At 43.6% G+C, this 16,966-nt stretch overlaps 1 protein-coding gene across 4 annotated transcripts; it reads left to right on the forward strand.

The window, feature by feature from the left end:
- Positions 1-631: 631 nt before the first annotated feature.
- Positions 632-11,214, forward strand: LOC307006938 (uncharacterized protein). Of its 4 annotated transcripts, XR_013799548.1 has the most exons (7): positions 632-663; positions 1,026-1,075; positions 1,182-1,390; positions 1,602-1,698; positions 9,582-9,854; positions 9,945-10,036; positions 10,677-11,114. XR_013799548.1 is itself a non-coding variant. In XM_079628479.1 (4 exons), exon 1 carries the CDS (start codon positions 4,038-4,040, stop codon positions 8,988-8,990), a length of 4,953 nt encoding a protein of 1,650 aa, XP_079484605.1. In that variant the 5' UTR covers positions 4,016-4,037; the 3' UTR covers positions 8,991-9,402; positions 9,582-9,854; positions 9,945-10,018; positions 10,677-11,214. The 4 variants fall into 4 exon arrangements, 3 of the variants coding, with proteins under 3 accessions (XP_079484605.1, XP_079484604.1, XP_079484603.1); XM_079628479.1 differs by lacking the exons at positions 632-663; positions 1,026-1,075; positions 1,182-1,390; positions 1,602-1,698 and adding an exon at positions 4,016-9,402 and having other exon boundaries at positions 9,945-10,018; positions 10,677-11,214; XM_079628478.1 differs by lacking the exons at positions 632-663; positions 1,026-1,075; positions 1,182-1,390; positions 1,602-1,698 and adding an exon at positions 4,016-9,402 and having other exon boundaries at positions 9,952-10,036; positions 10,677-11,212.
- The last annotated feature ends 5,752 nt before the right edge of the window (positions 11,215-16,966 follow it).

The following is a 16,966-nucleotide window of genomic DNA, read 5'->3' on the forward strand; positions in this document are numbered from 1 at the left end:
TGTCTGAAACCAATCGATAACACTTTACAATTAGGTTGCATTTATTAAACACTAGTTTAACTTCTAACTTCATTAGTTAACATTAACTATTAATAAACTGCACTTCTACAGCATTTATTAATCTTTGTTAATGTTAATTTCACCATTTACTATAAGCCTACATTATTGAAATCAAAAGTTGTATTTGTTAACATTAGTTAATGCACTGTGAAGTAACATGAACAAACAATGAACAGCTGTATATTTATTAACTAATGTTAATAAAGATGAATAAATACAGTAACAAATGTGTTGCTCATGGTTTGTTATACATTAACTAATGTTAACAAATCAAACCATATTATAAAGTGTTACATACAAATCAATTACTCAGAACACCTCTTAAAGTAAGTACTTTCCCCATTTATTTTAAGAGTGGTTAGCAAAATTTAACCTTAATAAACTAAAGTATTTTCTGGTTATTTATATGACAATGTGTAGATTTTTGTAGAAAATTACAGTGGAGTGATGTGAAAATTTTCAGCTTTTCCCCCCAGTGTTAGCATTATTTGCAATGAAAGTTCAAGTTACATGGGTTGTGAGTGTGGTGTTGAATTTTATGACACTCTTGTTTCTCTGTTTCAGAATACTGTTTTCACGAGCATTCCTTACTGCATTTTAAAGGTAAAGGTTTAATTAGGGACATGGCCACAAATACAAAATGCTTCAGATTTGGCTTCTTGATTAGAAAATAGTTATAGTTAAAAAATGATCAGGATAAAAAAAAGCTATTAAAATAAAAACTGGTTTGTTTATGCAAGAAATTATTAATCACCCATCCATTCTCCAAACCACTTTGGATGGCCAGTCCATCAGAGGTTTTAGGACGCATATTTTACATAACTCTGCTTCTTGAAAAGAATGTATTTCAAGAAAAAGACATTCTTGATATAAATATATAATTAATATTGAACATGCAAAGAAGTTATGGATAGTTGACTCAAGTTTAGTCATTTTTCATTATGTTGTTATTGTTATTTTTTCAGACTGACTGATCAGAGCACAACCTGCATCTTCTGCTGCACTTTTGTCCTTGGTTAGTATTAATATGGTTTCTTAAGCTGTACTATGACATTTTCATCACATCACCATAATTGTAGTCCCTGTGCTCTAATACGTCTTTCTGTTCTGTGTCTTTACAGGTTCCTTGTGTTTTGGTGTTTTCTACAGAGAGCATTTAATTTCTTACCCCCGCTCCCCACAAAAAAAAAAAAAAAAAAAAAATAGTATTTTACAAGTTTACACAGTGTCTCTTTCATTGTTGTTTAACCGTTTTGTTTTTTCTTCCTGAGAGTACTACAGTTGTTATCTTTTCAGGCTCAACAGCAGTTACATCGGGAGACGTTTCAAAGTATGTGCCTATCAAAGGGAGAATGTCCTGTCAAAATGAATTTGAATAACACATAAGTGTATTTTAATATGCATTACTTTTGAGGATTAAAAATAAATACATGGTTAATTTTGATGTTTTGAGTATTGAAAGTAAAATCTCTACTTTTAGAAGTTACCTAGTTAGATAAATTTGTCAGGAATTATTCTTTTTATCTCTTCATATTTTAAAGGATGCCGCGGAAAGGAAAGAGATCTCAGGCTCAACAAGTGCGTCGGCGAAAGGAGGACCTTGAGGATGAACAGACCAGAGCCTCCAGGATTAACCGGGTACTTTAATTTTAAGCAATTAAATTTTTTGCCTTTTCTTTAGTTTTTTTGTTTATCTTTAAAACGGTTTATCAAAAATGTCTTTGTCCCAAACACTGTGCAAGTGCAATTTAAAATTGAACACAGATCCTATAACTCAGCAGCCTAATTTCATGAATGATTATTTACAGGTTGAACAGGCAAGCACCAGTGCAGCTGTAGCTCAGTTTTCGGGTAGAATGCATGCAGAAGGTGGTGATATTACACCCAGGGTTTTGTCTGTGCAGGCATCTCACTGTCAGGGTGATTATAGGTATGACAGTTTCTCAAGAAATCATCAGTGCACGTGTGTAGCGTTGACATTTTTGGCCAACCAGAGTGAAGGGATTGCGTTCAAGATGCCTGACCTTGATAGGATTCTAGAGGAGGGAGATGCGTTATATGTCAGCATTAAATTGCAGCTTATTGCTGAAAGACAGTTTAATCGCAACCTTCTGACGATGGAGGAAATACCGTTGAGTGTTGCATCATTTAACCGGACACACAATGTGCTGAAGTCAGGGGTGATGTTTGGATACCTCAGAGCCACAGGGATCCCTGGCACTGAAGAGTGGTGCATTCCACTCACTGAAAGACTGCAGTGTCTCTCCACAGATGTCAGGCATGCTTTGCTCATTGTTGCTCCTGAGTGTATTGCTGTGTTCAGAGACAGATCTGGAAGGTACGGATACTTTGATTCTCACTCAAGGACTGCTGCAGGCTTGCCCCATCCTACTGGCCATGGAACTGCTGTCATGTTGACTTTCACCCACCTGAGTGACATGGCAGACAGAGTTCACAAGATCTTCCAGGATCGTGGTGATGAGACCAGCTATGAATTCATGCCTGTATCTTTTGAAACAGAGCAACAGTCTGTCCAGCTGCCTTCAACATCTGTCTGTGAACAGGTATCACAAATGATTTCAGTTCTACCAGAACCAGTAACACATGTTGGAGCCAAAGTAAATCTTGTTGGCTCAGGAGCTGAAAACCAAGATGTGGTAGATAAAACAAATAAGCACAGGAGAAGAAAAGAAATCCGTAAAACATTTAAAATGTCAAAACAAGGCGGAGAACCTAAGGACAGGGCTGCACCTTATGCCACCAGAAAACATAAAAAAAGGGATTGTGAGAGACAGAGGTATGCCACTTCTTTGCAATACCAATCAAAGAAAAAAGAAGCAAATAAGGTAAAGTATAATCAAGATGCTCTCTTCCGAAACCAATTGAAATGGTCTATAGTGAGAAGATACAGCACGGATACCGTCTTCCAGAGGAAGATGAAAGGGAATACGAAGAAGAGATACAGCACAGATGCTCTCTTCCAGAAGAAGAAGAAAGAATACATGAAGAAGAGGTACAGCACAGATGCTCTCTTCCAGAAGAAGATGAAAGAATACATGAAGAAGAGGTACAGCACAGATGCTCTCTTCCAGAAGAAGATGAAAGACTACACGAAGAAGAGGTACAGCACAGATGCTCTCTTCCAGAAGAAGATGAAAGACTACATGAAGAAGAGGTACAGCACAGATGCTCTCTTCCAGAAGAAGAAGAAAGAATACATGAAGAAGAGATACAGCACAGATGCTCTCTTCCAGAAGAAGATGAAAGACTACATGAAGAAGAGATACAGCACCGATACTCTATTCCAGAGGAAAATGAAAGCCTACATGGTTAAGAGATATGCAGGTGACCCAGAGTTCAGAGCACATCACATCCTGCGATGTACCCTGCGCAAGACCCAGAAATGTGCTGCCGATGCTACATATCGCGTTTTTCATCGATTGCAATGCGCACTCAGGATAAAAAGGAAATATAGACCTTACATCCGTTCCAGCCAAGAAACACCCCAGCCTTTGGTTAACAAAGCGATGGAAAGGGCCATACATGCATTCCGGTGTAAGATTCAGCATGGCCCTACACATGTCTGCACAGTCTGCCACAGAGCCCTGTTTCCTGATCAAGTCAGGGTCTGTAATAGAACGAGATATGACAAAAACGTTCATGTTGCAGCGTCTTGCCTAACCGGGAAGTATGTTCACGCTTGTGATAGTGCCTGCTCAGGTTCCTGCGTAGTACCGGAAGAGAGAAGACAGGAATGGATTTGCCACACTTGTGACAACCATCTTAAGAGAGGACAGATGTCTTCAATTGCAGCAGCTAACAAACTGGAGTTACCACCAATCCCTGCGGAATTGGATGAATTAAATGTCCTTGAACGTCAACTCATTGCAAAAATTTTACCATTTGCAAAAATAGTTTCGTTACCCAAAGGACAGCAGAGAGCAGTACGTGGTGCCGTCGTGTGTGTGCCCTCCGAGATGGAGAAGACTGTCAACTCTCTGCCAAGACCAAGAAGTGAGGCCCAGCTGCTGCAGGTGAAGCTGAAGAGACACGTTAAGTTTAAAGGATACCAGCAGTTCCAGACTGTGAATATGCATAACGTGCTTGCAGCTTTATCAAAGCTGAAAGCAATGCATTCAGAATACAGGGATATCTCCATAAGAGAAACTGCTGTATTTGAAAGTGCCCTAGACGAGGAAGCTGATGTCACTGAAAGTCACCTAGACGAGGAAGCTGATGTCACTGAAAGTCACCTAGACGAAGAAGTTGATGTCTCTGGGAAGCAACAAGTCGATGTTGCTGAGCAGGATGAGCAACAAGTTAGCGTTGAGGAAAAGGATGAGCTTCGACCCGGCCTCACATTAGACACGTGCATGCAGCCGCCCGACATCGGACAGGAGATCTTGTCGTACGGTGAGGGAATATTTAGTATCGCACCTGCACAAGGACATAAACCTGTTGGATTTTTCAAAATCCCAAAACTGGAAGCCATGGCGTTCCCTGTTCAATTCCCCACTGGACAGAATTCCATTGACGAGGAAAGGCAAATTTCAATATCTCCCAGTATGTATTTCAACGCGAGATTGTTCAACGTGGACACGCGTTTTGCAAAAGATCAGAGTTATCTTTTCTTTGCACAGTTTGTAACGGAAACGCACCTGGCTAGAAACAGCATGTCTATCCAGTTGCGAAAAGGCAAACCTGTCACAAGAGATGGCCGGAGAATTTCCAACAGACTGCTTCAAGACAACCGGGAGATTGAAAGATTGGTACACAACAGAGACGCCACGCGGTTCATGCAACCACTGAGAGGCACTCCATCGTATTGGGAGAAAACTTTGAGAGATCTACAGGCAATGATTAGACAGTTAGGAACCCCTACGTTTTTTTGCACATTCAGTGCAGCCGAAATGAGATGGCCTGAAGTAATAACCGCAATCAAGGCCCAGCAAGGTGAACACGTCGACTTTTCTGAGCTTGACTGGACGACAAAGTGTGAAATCCTCCGAAGCAACCCAGTCACTGTCATGCGCATGTTTGAGAAACGTGTGGATGCGCTAATGACTCATCTGCTTTTGTCGCCTGCCCAACCCATTGGTAAAGTTGAGGACTACTTTTACCGAGTGGAGTTTCAAGCTAGAGGAAGCCCACATATCCATCTTCTTGTCTGGATAAAGGACGCACCCGGGTTTGAAAAGGACTCTGATAAGGATGTTTGTGACTTTATTGACCGCAACATAACCTGCCAGTTGCCCGATTCCTCGGCTGATCCTGAGCTTCACCAGATCGTCACAGAGGTCCAGCTTCACAGCAGGAACCACTCAAAGTCCTGTAAGAAGGGAAATGTATTGTGTCGATTTGGGTTCCCCAAACTACCGGTGTCTAGCACCACGATCACTCGTCCGCGACCACAGCGTCCTGAAGAAGAGGATGACACGGACACTTCTCCATCTGGAAGCTGCATGTTTGCATCTAAACAACCACAGCGTCCTGAAGAAGAGCACGAGAAAGCCCAAAAGGAATCAGAGCGAAATAAGTTGAGACGGGAGGCTGCTCAAAAGGCAATGAGTGAAGCCAGGACAAAACTCAAGCCGGTGTGGGATCTGTTGAATGACCCCCAAGCCTCCTTTGCCAGCTTGTCAGAGCTACTGACAAAGTGTAAGTTGTCCATCGATGACTACAATGAGAATGTCAAAGCATTGTCCAATGCCAACGTGATTCTGCTGAAGCGTGATCCAAAGGAGTCTTGGGTGAATGGATACAATCCCGATTTGTTGAGGGCATGGAACGCTAATATGGACATTCAGTTCGTTCTTGACGCTTTTAGCTGCGTTATGTATATGCTTTCGTATATTTCCAAACCAGAGAATGAAATGGGCGATTTACTTAAGAACGTGATCAAGAGTGTGCGTGAAACGAACGTTAGCGAGGAAGATGAAATGAAGCAGATAATGCAAGCCTACTCCAAACACAGGCAAGTTAGCGCTCAGGAGTCGGTGGCACGAACATGCAGCTTACCGTTGAAGAAGTGTTCACGTAGTGTTGTGTTTCTACCGACGGATGATGACGCGTTAAAGATGAGTCTTCCCCTAAGCGTCCTACAAAATAAAAATCCGGATTCGGAGGATGTGTGGATGTCAGGGATGATCGATAAATACAGAGCAAGGCCTCAAACGCACGACTTTGAAAAGATGTGTTTTGCAGATTTTGCTTCGGAGTGCCGCATCGTGTACGGTCAACAAACGAAAGGCAAGAATGTTCACCAGCTGCTCAACGGCATGGGTTTTTTTCAGAAAAGAACGTCTGGCAAGGCTGCCGTTATTAGGTATGCACGTTTTTCGGAGGAAAAACAACCCGAAAAGTTTTACAGTAGATTGCTCAAGCTTTATATGCCACATAGGAGCAACGAACAGCTAAAACCGCCTAGATTTCCAACATATGAGACGTTTTACAAGAGTGCAAGGGTGAAACTACCTACTCACCCTGGTTTGCTCTTCCCTGTCATTGCCGTAGTACAAGCGAACAAGGGAAAGTTCGAAAAACACGGCGACGAGGTGGATAAGGCGTTCGATCAGCTGCAACAGCAAGGGCCATCCGAGAACGCATGGACCGCTTTTGCACCTGAAATTGAAGTGGATCGTTTAGAGTGCGTTGCAGAACGACAAGACATCAATCCAGATGATGAGAATGTACAAGATGATGTCCCAGAATTTCAGATTCTTGAACATGGAGATGGAGTCGTGCCACAAATAGAGGCACCGCAGATGAGCATCGAATTTGTCAGGAGGTTGTTTAGAAGTCTAAACGAGACGCAGGCAGCCATCTTCTACACCATCTGCCAGTGGTGTCAGAAGCGTGTGTGGGGTCATAATCCAGAACAGTTTTTCTACTTCGTGTCAGGTGGTGCTGGTTGTGGCAAATCACACGTCATCAAGTGCATATACACGGAAGCGACCAAGATTCTGCGACAACTGCCTCGACTGCGGGAGGAAGGGGATCTGTCCGTGCCTACGGTGCTCTTGAGTGCGTTTACTGGAACGGCCGCGTTCAATATTTCCGGGAAAACACTGCATTCCATTTTAAAACTTCCAAGGAATCTGAAGCCACCGTATCAAGGACTTGGAAATGCCCTAGACGAACTACGAGCAAAACTACGCGACGTGGAGATTCTTATCATCGATGAAGTGTCCATGATTTCGAAGGATCTTTTTGCCTACATCAACTGGAGATGTCAGCAAATCAAAGGCAGCAAGAAACCTTTCGGGGGAATCTCTGTCCTCGCTGTGGGCGACTTTTATCAACTGCCACCTCTGGGTAAAGCCAAACCCCTCTGTGTGTACGAAGAGGATGTCCTGGACTTCTGGAAAGACCATTTCCAAATGGTTACTCTCTCCGAGATCATGCGTCAGAAAGAAGACTTGGCTTTTGCCCAACTTTTAAACCGCATACGGGTGAAGCAGAAGACCGACGACCTTGCCGAAGAAGATCGAGCTTTGTTGATCCAGGCTGTGAAGGACCCCAAAGACTGCCCGTGTGATGCACTGCACGTATTTGCCACCAACAAGGAAGTCCACAGACACAACACTGAAACAATCCATGCTCTTCACACTGACATCATTACCATCGATGCCGAAGACTACAGGAAAGACCCAAGAACGGGAGGGATGAAGAGACAAACGAGGCCCGTCACCGGTAAAAAGGACGACTTGCCTGACACCATACAAATTGCGTTGGGAGTACGCATAATGGTGACTAGGAATTTGGATGTCGAGGACGGTCTATGCAATGGGTGCTTTGGGAAGATTTCTCATATTGTCAATAAGACAAAAGATGGAATCGACACCGTACACATGCTAGGGCTTCAGCTCGACAATCCACATGCAGGGAAGAAAAATCGCAAAAGGGTGCAAGGAGAAGACGACGACTGTGTGTACATCGAGAGATCCGAAGAAAGTCTGAGGAAAGGAGCCGTTCGTCGACAATTCCCCATCAAGTTGGCCTACGCCTGCACAGCTCACAAAGTCCAAGGCATGACGTTGGAGAATGCCGTCGTTTCACTGAAGAAGATTTTCGAGCCGGGAATGGCCTACGTTGCCCTCAGCAGAACGACCTCGCTTCGTGGACTACACATCACGGACTTCAGCGAAAAGAAGATCTATGCCGATGCTACAGTCACAGCATCGTTGGAAAACATGACGAGAGCATCATTCGAAGGAATCATGCCGCTTTTACAGCAGGTTAGGGAAACCAACTTGGATCAAACGCTGAAAATAATCCATCACAACACAGAAGGACTGTCATCACACATCGAAGATATCCGATGCCATCACGAACTGCTTCTGTCGGATATTCTTTGCATGACGGAAACTCACCTGACCGGGTCACTCATGACGCCCCACGTCCAACTGGAAGGGTACAACACATTTATGCGAAATAGACATGTCTCCTACTCGACACACCAAGAAATTGCACAGAAAGCTGGTGGTGGAGTCGCAATCTATTGCAAAGAGCATATTTCAGCTCAGGCTAGGCAGTTTGTGCAAAATGTGACCGATCTGGAGTATGTCGTCATCAAAGTGGATAGCCCGATCAAAGCGACAATCGCTGCTGTGTACAGGCCGCCACACTACGGATTTGAAGAGTTCTCTAAAAACTTGAAGAGTCTGCTGGATTATTTGGACATCGTGGACGAACATCCAGTACTAATCTGTGGAGATTTTAATGAGGATCACCTCAGCGCAGGGAATAAAACTGTTCTGGAATTGTTCCAGTCTAAAGGATACACGCAACTGATCACCACAGCAACAACCAAAAAGAACACTCTACTGGATCATATATACATCTCTCATCCGGATTTGTGCCTTCAGTCAGGTGTCTTGCATAGTTATCATAGTTATCACAATCCCGTGTACTGTATTTTGCGTAAATGAGTTTTTGTGATGGACCGGTATTGTTGTATGTTGCGGTAGCTAGTATGCCATACGGAACCGTTTGCCACTGCATCCGCTACTAATGACTACAGTGGGGCTTCCGCGGCCTTATACAAACGGTTGGGCGCGTATGGTTGGGTTGTTATGCCATACGGAACCGTTGCCAATGGACCTGGATTCATGACATCAACGGGACTTCGACAGCCTTCATCAAACGGGTTGGCGCGTATGGTCGTGTTGCGGTTAGATTGTGGCGTTAGAGATTGTGGTTAGGAGATTGTGGTTAGGTCATTTTAAGGGTTTATACCACTGAGCTACGAGGAAGGAGCAACGTCAGCAGCAGCAGCAGGAAGGACAGAGGACTAGTGTGACAGCTCCAGGGAGGACACAGACAGTCAGTGCAACAGTGGCAGTAAGTTATAAAAGACAAGGGAAAGAGAGAAGTAGCAAGACACCATTGTAATGTTTGATTTTGACCTTATAACATACATTTTAACTTGAATTGATGTTCAATCTAAAAAATTTGTGACAATCTGTGCGGGATATGCAGTCCCCTGCTATTCTATGATTGATATGTGCCCTTCTGTAAAGTTGCAGGAAGAATTGGGAGACCATAGCAGTCCTGTCTGTATATGAGTGTGCAATTTACCTTCTAAAGCTAAGTGTTAAATTTTTTTGCTTTAGCTGTGTACTACTGCTTTGCATAACCGCGTTTGAATGGAAATGTTATATTTGAATCTCTAATTTTGATTTTTATGTTTTTCATGAACCAGCCAAATGAAGTGAGATTGTCTGAGAAGATCACGTGTGCTACATCAATGACGACGACGAGCTGGATACCAGATTATGTGTCAATTTCTTTCCGTAAGTTTTATTTCTGAGTTTGTTTTTAAATTTTTATTAGTATGGGTGTATTCGTGATCCCATTGTTCATTTGTTAATTTCATTGCCCAGAGAACAGGTCCAAATATCTATGGCATTGAGGACAACTCTGAAGAATGAAGAAGCAGAGGAAGAAGCACACTGAGGTCAATACTACTGATAAGGTGTAGTATTTCAGTGCATTTTATTATACAATGGTTTCAGGGTTTTTCCCGCGTCAAATGTCTTCGTTGGTGGCCAACAGACACTGTTGTCCTATCTTGCTCTCTTATTTAAAAAAAAGAGCAGATTTTACCACTGGATTTCATAATTTTGTTATATAATCATATTGCTATTAAAAAGTTAAACTAAAAATAATAGAATCAAAAGGTTTATTTTAACTAATAGTCTTAATTTTCTAACATATAGCTAACAATTGAATAAAATGAACAGCTAGCTAACAACAACTTGCTATGTGCTTTATGATATTAATCACTCCAGTATGAACTTTTTGACAGTTATTTATTTTAAAAACTGCTGTTCAATGTTTATTCATGTTAGTTCACTGCATTTACTAATGTTAACACTTACAACTTTTGATTTGAACAATGTACCGTATTAGTAAATGTAAAAATCACTAACAAAGATTAATAAATGCTAAAAAAGTTAAATGCAGGAAAAACCATGGGTTTTGTTCAAAGATGTATGATTTGATGTAAAAACTAAAGGCTTACATTTGACCCATCAACTATGCTGCTCAATAAGTAAACAATTCAAATAAATTCACTAACATTATCATATACGTTTTATCTCCTCTGCCCTCAGGATATCCAGGGAGACAGATGCGTGCCATTCAGCATAGAAACACCAGAGACCGAGTTCACCTGAGCGCAGATTGAAACCAGCTTCTCCTGAGCAAACCTGAGAGACGGTCTGCGGGTGGAACTCCAAAGTTGAAACCAAATGTCTTTTTAAAGACAACAACGGCTCTTTTCAGAGCTACCCACTCCTTCAAATAAAGAGCATTTTTACAAATGTATTCACAACAAAATTCTCAGCACTATAGGCTAAACTAGTACATAATATATAAAAAATATATATTTTTATAATCTTAGGGGTAATGCTTTAAAGATAATTTTAATACAAAGTATATCTAATAACTAGTACAACACTAGGATCTAATCCAGGGATGGGCAACTCCGGTCCTGGAGGCCACTGTCCTGCAGAGTTTAGCTTCAGCCCTGATGATAACACACCTGCCTGTATCTATCTAGTAATCCTGAAAACATCGATTGCCTTTTTCAGGTGTGTTTAATTAGGGTTGGAGCTAAACTCTGCGGGACAGTGGCCCTCCAGGACCCAAGTGGCCCATCCCTGATCTAATCCATTTGCTGGGTGGAATTTGACACAACAGGCATTTAAAAAAATCTTTTAAATAAACATTTGGTTAATTGACACACACTGTGTTTTTGTCTTTATTGAATGTTATTGAAAGTTAGTCATCATTGTCACATTATTAATATTTTCTTGTGAACTTCAGAGAAGATCCAGGTATATTCACAGATGGTTCTTTAAGATGGTAAGTGGTCGGGTCATTTAAATGAGCTTTATATACTCAACATTTATAAAATCAAGACCGCTACATGTACAGGGTATCAACGGTCAATTAATGTTTGATGAGTTAATCAAACATTAATTATTGGAATACTATTTGTATTCTAATAAACTATGCGATCACACTCTAGCAACCGAGTGGTGAGTTTTGCCACTGCAAGCACCATTCACATTTTCTTCTGGAAATGTACGTTCTAGTTAATGGTGCTTGCCTATAGGCAAAGCAACATTAGTGTTATTGCTCATACTTATTATTCTTTTTATTCTTTTTATTCCGCCGCTTTTTTGACGCGCTACTCCTCCCGCAGCTTTTGTCACAGACCCCTGAATGAGGTGTCAAAACGTGCGGCCTATTCGGGAATGGTGTGCTATGACTTTTATAAGCGATCGGGGGTGCGGTGGTCGCCCCAGGGGCGAAAAAGTCGACGAAAAAACGCATAGACTTAACATTACGTCAAACTTTGACGAGTCATAGCTCAGAGTTGGGATTTCGTAGAAATGTGAAATTTACCACATTTGGAGAGGCTGGCAGGCTCTGTAAGAACATACCTCACAATGGGGTAAAAGTTGCACCCCTGGGGGGCAGGAGCGGCCCAAACTTTTCCTATTGACTTAACATGGTGTAGGACGTCCCATGAAATGGAGAGAGAGAGAGAGCAAGCGATTTTGTATTGAACATAACTCTGGATCACAGTGTCATAGAGACAAGGGGGCGGGCTCATTTTACTCAGACGACCAATCAGTCTCTCCGGATCATTGTGAAGCTAACAGGCCACGCCCCTAGCAACCATTTAGAGCACCTTAGCAACAAGTTCCATAGACTTCCATTGAAAGAGATCAAATGGATATCTCTGGATAGAAGAGTCATAGAAACATGAGGGTGGTCTCGTTTGACTCGGGGCAGCAAACAGCCAATCATGAATCACATCAACACTTCCTAGCCCCTCCCTAGCAACCATTGTCGAGCACCTTAGCAACCAAAATTCACAGACTCATAGCTCAGAGCAAGGATGTCGCAGAAACGTGTAATTTGGCACATTTAAAGAGACTGGCAGGCTCTGTAAGAACATACCACACAATGGGGTAAAAGTTGCACCCCTGGGGGGCAGGAGGGGCCCAAAGTTGCCCCAATGAAGTACTATGGTGTAGGACAGCCCATGAAATGGGCTGTCCTACACCATAGTAAGCGATATTCTATTGAACATAACTCTGGATCACATTTGAAGAGGCTGGTAGGCTCTGTAACAACATAGCACACAATGGGGTAAAAGTTGCACCCCTGGGGGGCAGGAGGGGCCCAAAGTTGCCCCAAAGAAAGTACTATGGTGTAGGACAGCCCATGAAATGGGCTGTCCTACACCATAGTAAGCGATACTCTATTGAACATAACTCTGGATCACATTTGAAGAGGCTGGTAGGCTCTGTAACAACATACCACACAATGGGGTAAAAGTTGCACCCCTGGGGGGCAGGACCGGCCCAAAGTTGCCCCATTCACGTACTATGGTGTAGGACAGCCCATGAAATGGGCTGTCCTACACCATAGAAACCGCATTTGTATTGAACATAACTCTGGATCACAGTGTCATAGAGACAAGGGGGCGGGCTCATTTTACTCAGACGACCAATCAGTCTCTCAGGATCACTGTGAAACTATCAAACCACGCCCTAGCAACCATTTAGAGCACCTTAGCAACAAAATCCATAGACTTCCATTGAAAGACATCAAATGGATATCTCTGGATAGAAGTGTCATAGAAACATGAGGGTTGGCTCGTTTGACTCGGGGCAGAAAACAGCCAATCCCCAATCACCTCAACACATCCTAGCCCCTCCCTAGCAACCATTGTCGAGCACCTTAGCAACCAAAATCCAAAGAGGGATATCTTCCATTCTGAATGTCACAGAGACGTGGGAGTTGGTTTATATCATTCATACTGACAAGCAGCCTTTGGAGTTTCATGATTGGCAGCTGTCAAGCCACTCCCTAGCAACAAAAGAGAGTACCCTAGCAACCATTTTACAAGACCTATATCTCTGCATCAAAACATCGTATAGAGATGGGGGTTGGTTTATACATTCACACTGACTTTGGAGCTTCATGATTGGCAAATGCCAAGACACTCCCTAGCAACCAAACAGATTACCCTAGCAACCGTTTTGCATGGCGTATATCTCTGCATCAGAACATCGTATAGAGATGGGGGTTGGCTCTTTTGACTCATGCTAGCAAACAGGACTTGCTACATGCTACACATGCTAGCAGTGAATAGCTACATGCTAATATTGATTAGCTAAGTGCTAAATCATGCCAATAAAATGCTACAAACACCATAGTAACCATCTGTGACAACTTCCAACCACCTAGTAACACCATAGCAACTACCCAGAATACCATAGCAACTGCCTAGCAACCACCCAGAACACCCTAGCAACCGCCTAGCAACCACCTAGCAACCGCCTAGCAACCATCCAGAACACCCTAGCAACCGCCTAGCAACCACCTAGCAACCGCCTAGCAACCACCCAGAACACCCTAGCAACCGCCTAGCAACCACCTAGCAACCGCCTAGCAACCACCCAGAACACCCTAGCAACCGCCTAGCAACCACCCAGAACACCCTAGCAACCGCCTAGCAACCACCTAGCAACAACCCAGAACACCCTAGCAACCGCCTAGCAACCACCCAGAACACCCTAGCAACCGCCTAGCAACCGCCTAGCAACCACCCAGAATACCCTAGCAACCACCTAGCAACCACCCAAAACACCCTAGCAACCGCCTAGCAACCACCCAGAACACCCTAGCAACCGGGTCGTGTTTTTTGCCACTGCAAGCACCATTCACATTTTCTTCTGGAAATGTACGTTCTAGTTAATGGTGCTTGCCTATAGGCAAAGCAACATTAGTGTTATCTTGCATACTTATTATTTTTATTCTTCCACACAAAGTTTGGCGCGTAACTTGCCCCGCACCGTTTGTCACAGACCCCTGAGTGAGGTGTCAAATCGACCGGCTCATTGAGGAGAGGTGTGCTATATCTTTTCTAAGCGATCGGGTGTACGATGTTCGCACAGCGGACGAAAAAGCGGCCAAAAAAGTCCCATTGACTTAACATTGCGGAATTTTCAGAAATTCAAATCCCAACTGTCATTTTTCACACACACAGACACAAAGGGCCTGACACCCCTGCATGTCTCCCCCTCTCTCTCCCTCAGAGGATTTATATTATCCAGCAGCCAATAAGTAATGGCCTAAAATCTTCATAGCCACACCATAGCAACCAGTTACAGCACCCTAGCAACCATAGGCTATAGGCACGAGGCCTTAGGCCTCGTGCACTCATTATAATGCACTTGTTTAATAGAGATTTTAAATACTCTATAAAAACTCACTCATAGGCACGAGGCCGCAGGCCTCGTGCACTCATTATAATGCACTCGTTTAATAGAGATTTTAAATACTCTGCGGCCGAGTGCCTAACCTTAGCCCTAACCCCATAGTAACCATCTGTGAAAACTACCAACCACCTAGTAACGAGATAGTAACCACCAAAAATACCTTAGCAACCGCCCTGAACACCCTAGCAACCGCCTAGAAATGTCCTAGCAATCACCCAAATACCCTAACAACCACCCAGAAAACCTTAGCAATTGCCTAGAAACCACCCGGAACACCCTAGCAACCACCCAAAATACCTTAGAACTCCCTAGCAACACCCTAGCAACCACCCAAAATACCTTAGAACTCCCTAGCAACACCCTAGCAACCACCCATAACACCCTAACAACCACCCAAAATACCTCAGAACTCCCTAGCAACACCATAGCAACCACTCAAAATACCTTAGAACTCCCTAGCAACCACCCAAAATACATTAGAACTCCCTAGCAACACCATAGCAACCACCCAAAACACCTTAGAACACCCTAGGAACCACACATAACACCCTAGCAACCACCCAAAATACCTTAGAACTCCCTAGCAACACCATAGCAACCACCCAAAATACCTAAGAACTCCCTAGCAACACCATAGCAACCATCCATAACACCCTAGCAACCACCCAGAACACCATAGTACCCACCCAGAACACCCTAGCAACCGCATAGCAACCACCAGAATACCCTAGCAACCACCTAGCAACGCCCTAGCAACCACCCAGAACACCCTAGCAACCAACCGAACAACATGAATAAGCCATATCTCAGCAACAGAACATCGTACAGACATGGTTGTTGGCTCGTATGCAATCATGTACCACACTCTAGCAACCGAGTGGTGAGTTTTGCCACTGCAAGCACCATTCACATTTTCTTCTGGAAATGTACGTTCTAGTTATTATTATTCTTCCACACAAAGTTCGGCGCGTAACTCGCCCCGCACCGTTTGTCACAGACCCCTGAGTGAGGTGTCAAAACGACCGGCTCATTGAGGAGAGGTGTGCTATATCTTTTCTAAGCGATCGGGTGTACGATGTTTGCACAGCGGACGAAAAAGCGGCCAAAAAAGTCCCATTGACTTAACATTGCGGAATTTTCAGAAATTCAAATCCCAACTGTCATTTTTCACACACACAGACACAAAGGGCCTGACACCCCTGCATGTCTCCCCCTCTCTCTCCCTCAGAGGATTTATATTATCCAGCAGCCAATAAGTAATGGCCTAAAATCTTCATAGCCACACCATAGCAACCAGTACAGCACCCTAGCAACCATAGGCTATAGGCACGAGGCCGCAGGCCTCGTGCATTCATTATAATGCACTCGTTTAATAGAGATTTTAAATACTCTATAAAAACTCACTCGTAGGCGGCCTCGTGCCTAACCTTAGCCCTAACCCCATAGTAACCATCTGTGGTGCCCTAGCAACCACCCAGAACACCCTAGCAACCATAAGCTATAGGCACGAGGCCGCAGGCCTCGTGCACTCATTATAATGCACTCGTTTAATAGAGATTTTAAATACTCTATAAAAACTCACTCGTGCCTAACCTTAGCCCTAACCCCATTGTAACCATCTGTGGTGCCCTAGCAACCACCCAGAACACCCTAGCAACCATAAGCTATAGGCACGAGGCCGCAGGCCTCGTGCACTCATTATAATGCACTCGTTTAATAGAGATTTTAAATACTCTATAAAAACTCACTCGTAGGCGGCCTCGTGCCTAACCTTAGCCCTAACCCCATAGTAACCATCTGTAGCAACCACCCAGAACACCCTAGCAACTGCCTAGCAACCACCCAGAACACCCTAGCAACCACCCAGAACACCCTAGCAACTGCCTAGCAAACGCCTAGCAACCACCCAGAACACCCTAGCAACCACCTAGCAACCGCCTAGCAACCACCCAGAACACTCTAGCAACCGCCTAGCAACCGCCTAGCAAAACTCACTTGTAGGCACCTACGGCCTCGTGCCTAACCTTAACCCTAACCCCAGGAGATGCAGATATACACTAAGAGCACCCTAGCAACCACCCACAATGACTAACTAAATG

This window comes from Phoxinus phoxinus (assembly GCF_949152265.1).
Source record: "Phoxinus phoxinus genome assembly, chromosome: 11".
NCBI classification, from domain to species: Eukaryota; Metazoa; Chordata; class Actinopteri; order Cypriniformes; family Leuciscidae; genus Phoxinus; species Phoxinus phoxinus.

Excerpts from the sequence above, each read along its gene's own strand:
- LOC307006938 (XM_079628479.1), top strand. The coding sequence starts at position 4,038 with ATGGAGAAGACTGTCAACTCTCTGCCAAGACCAAGAAGTGAGGCCCAG.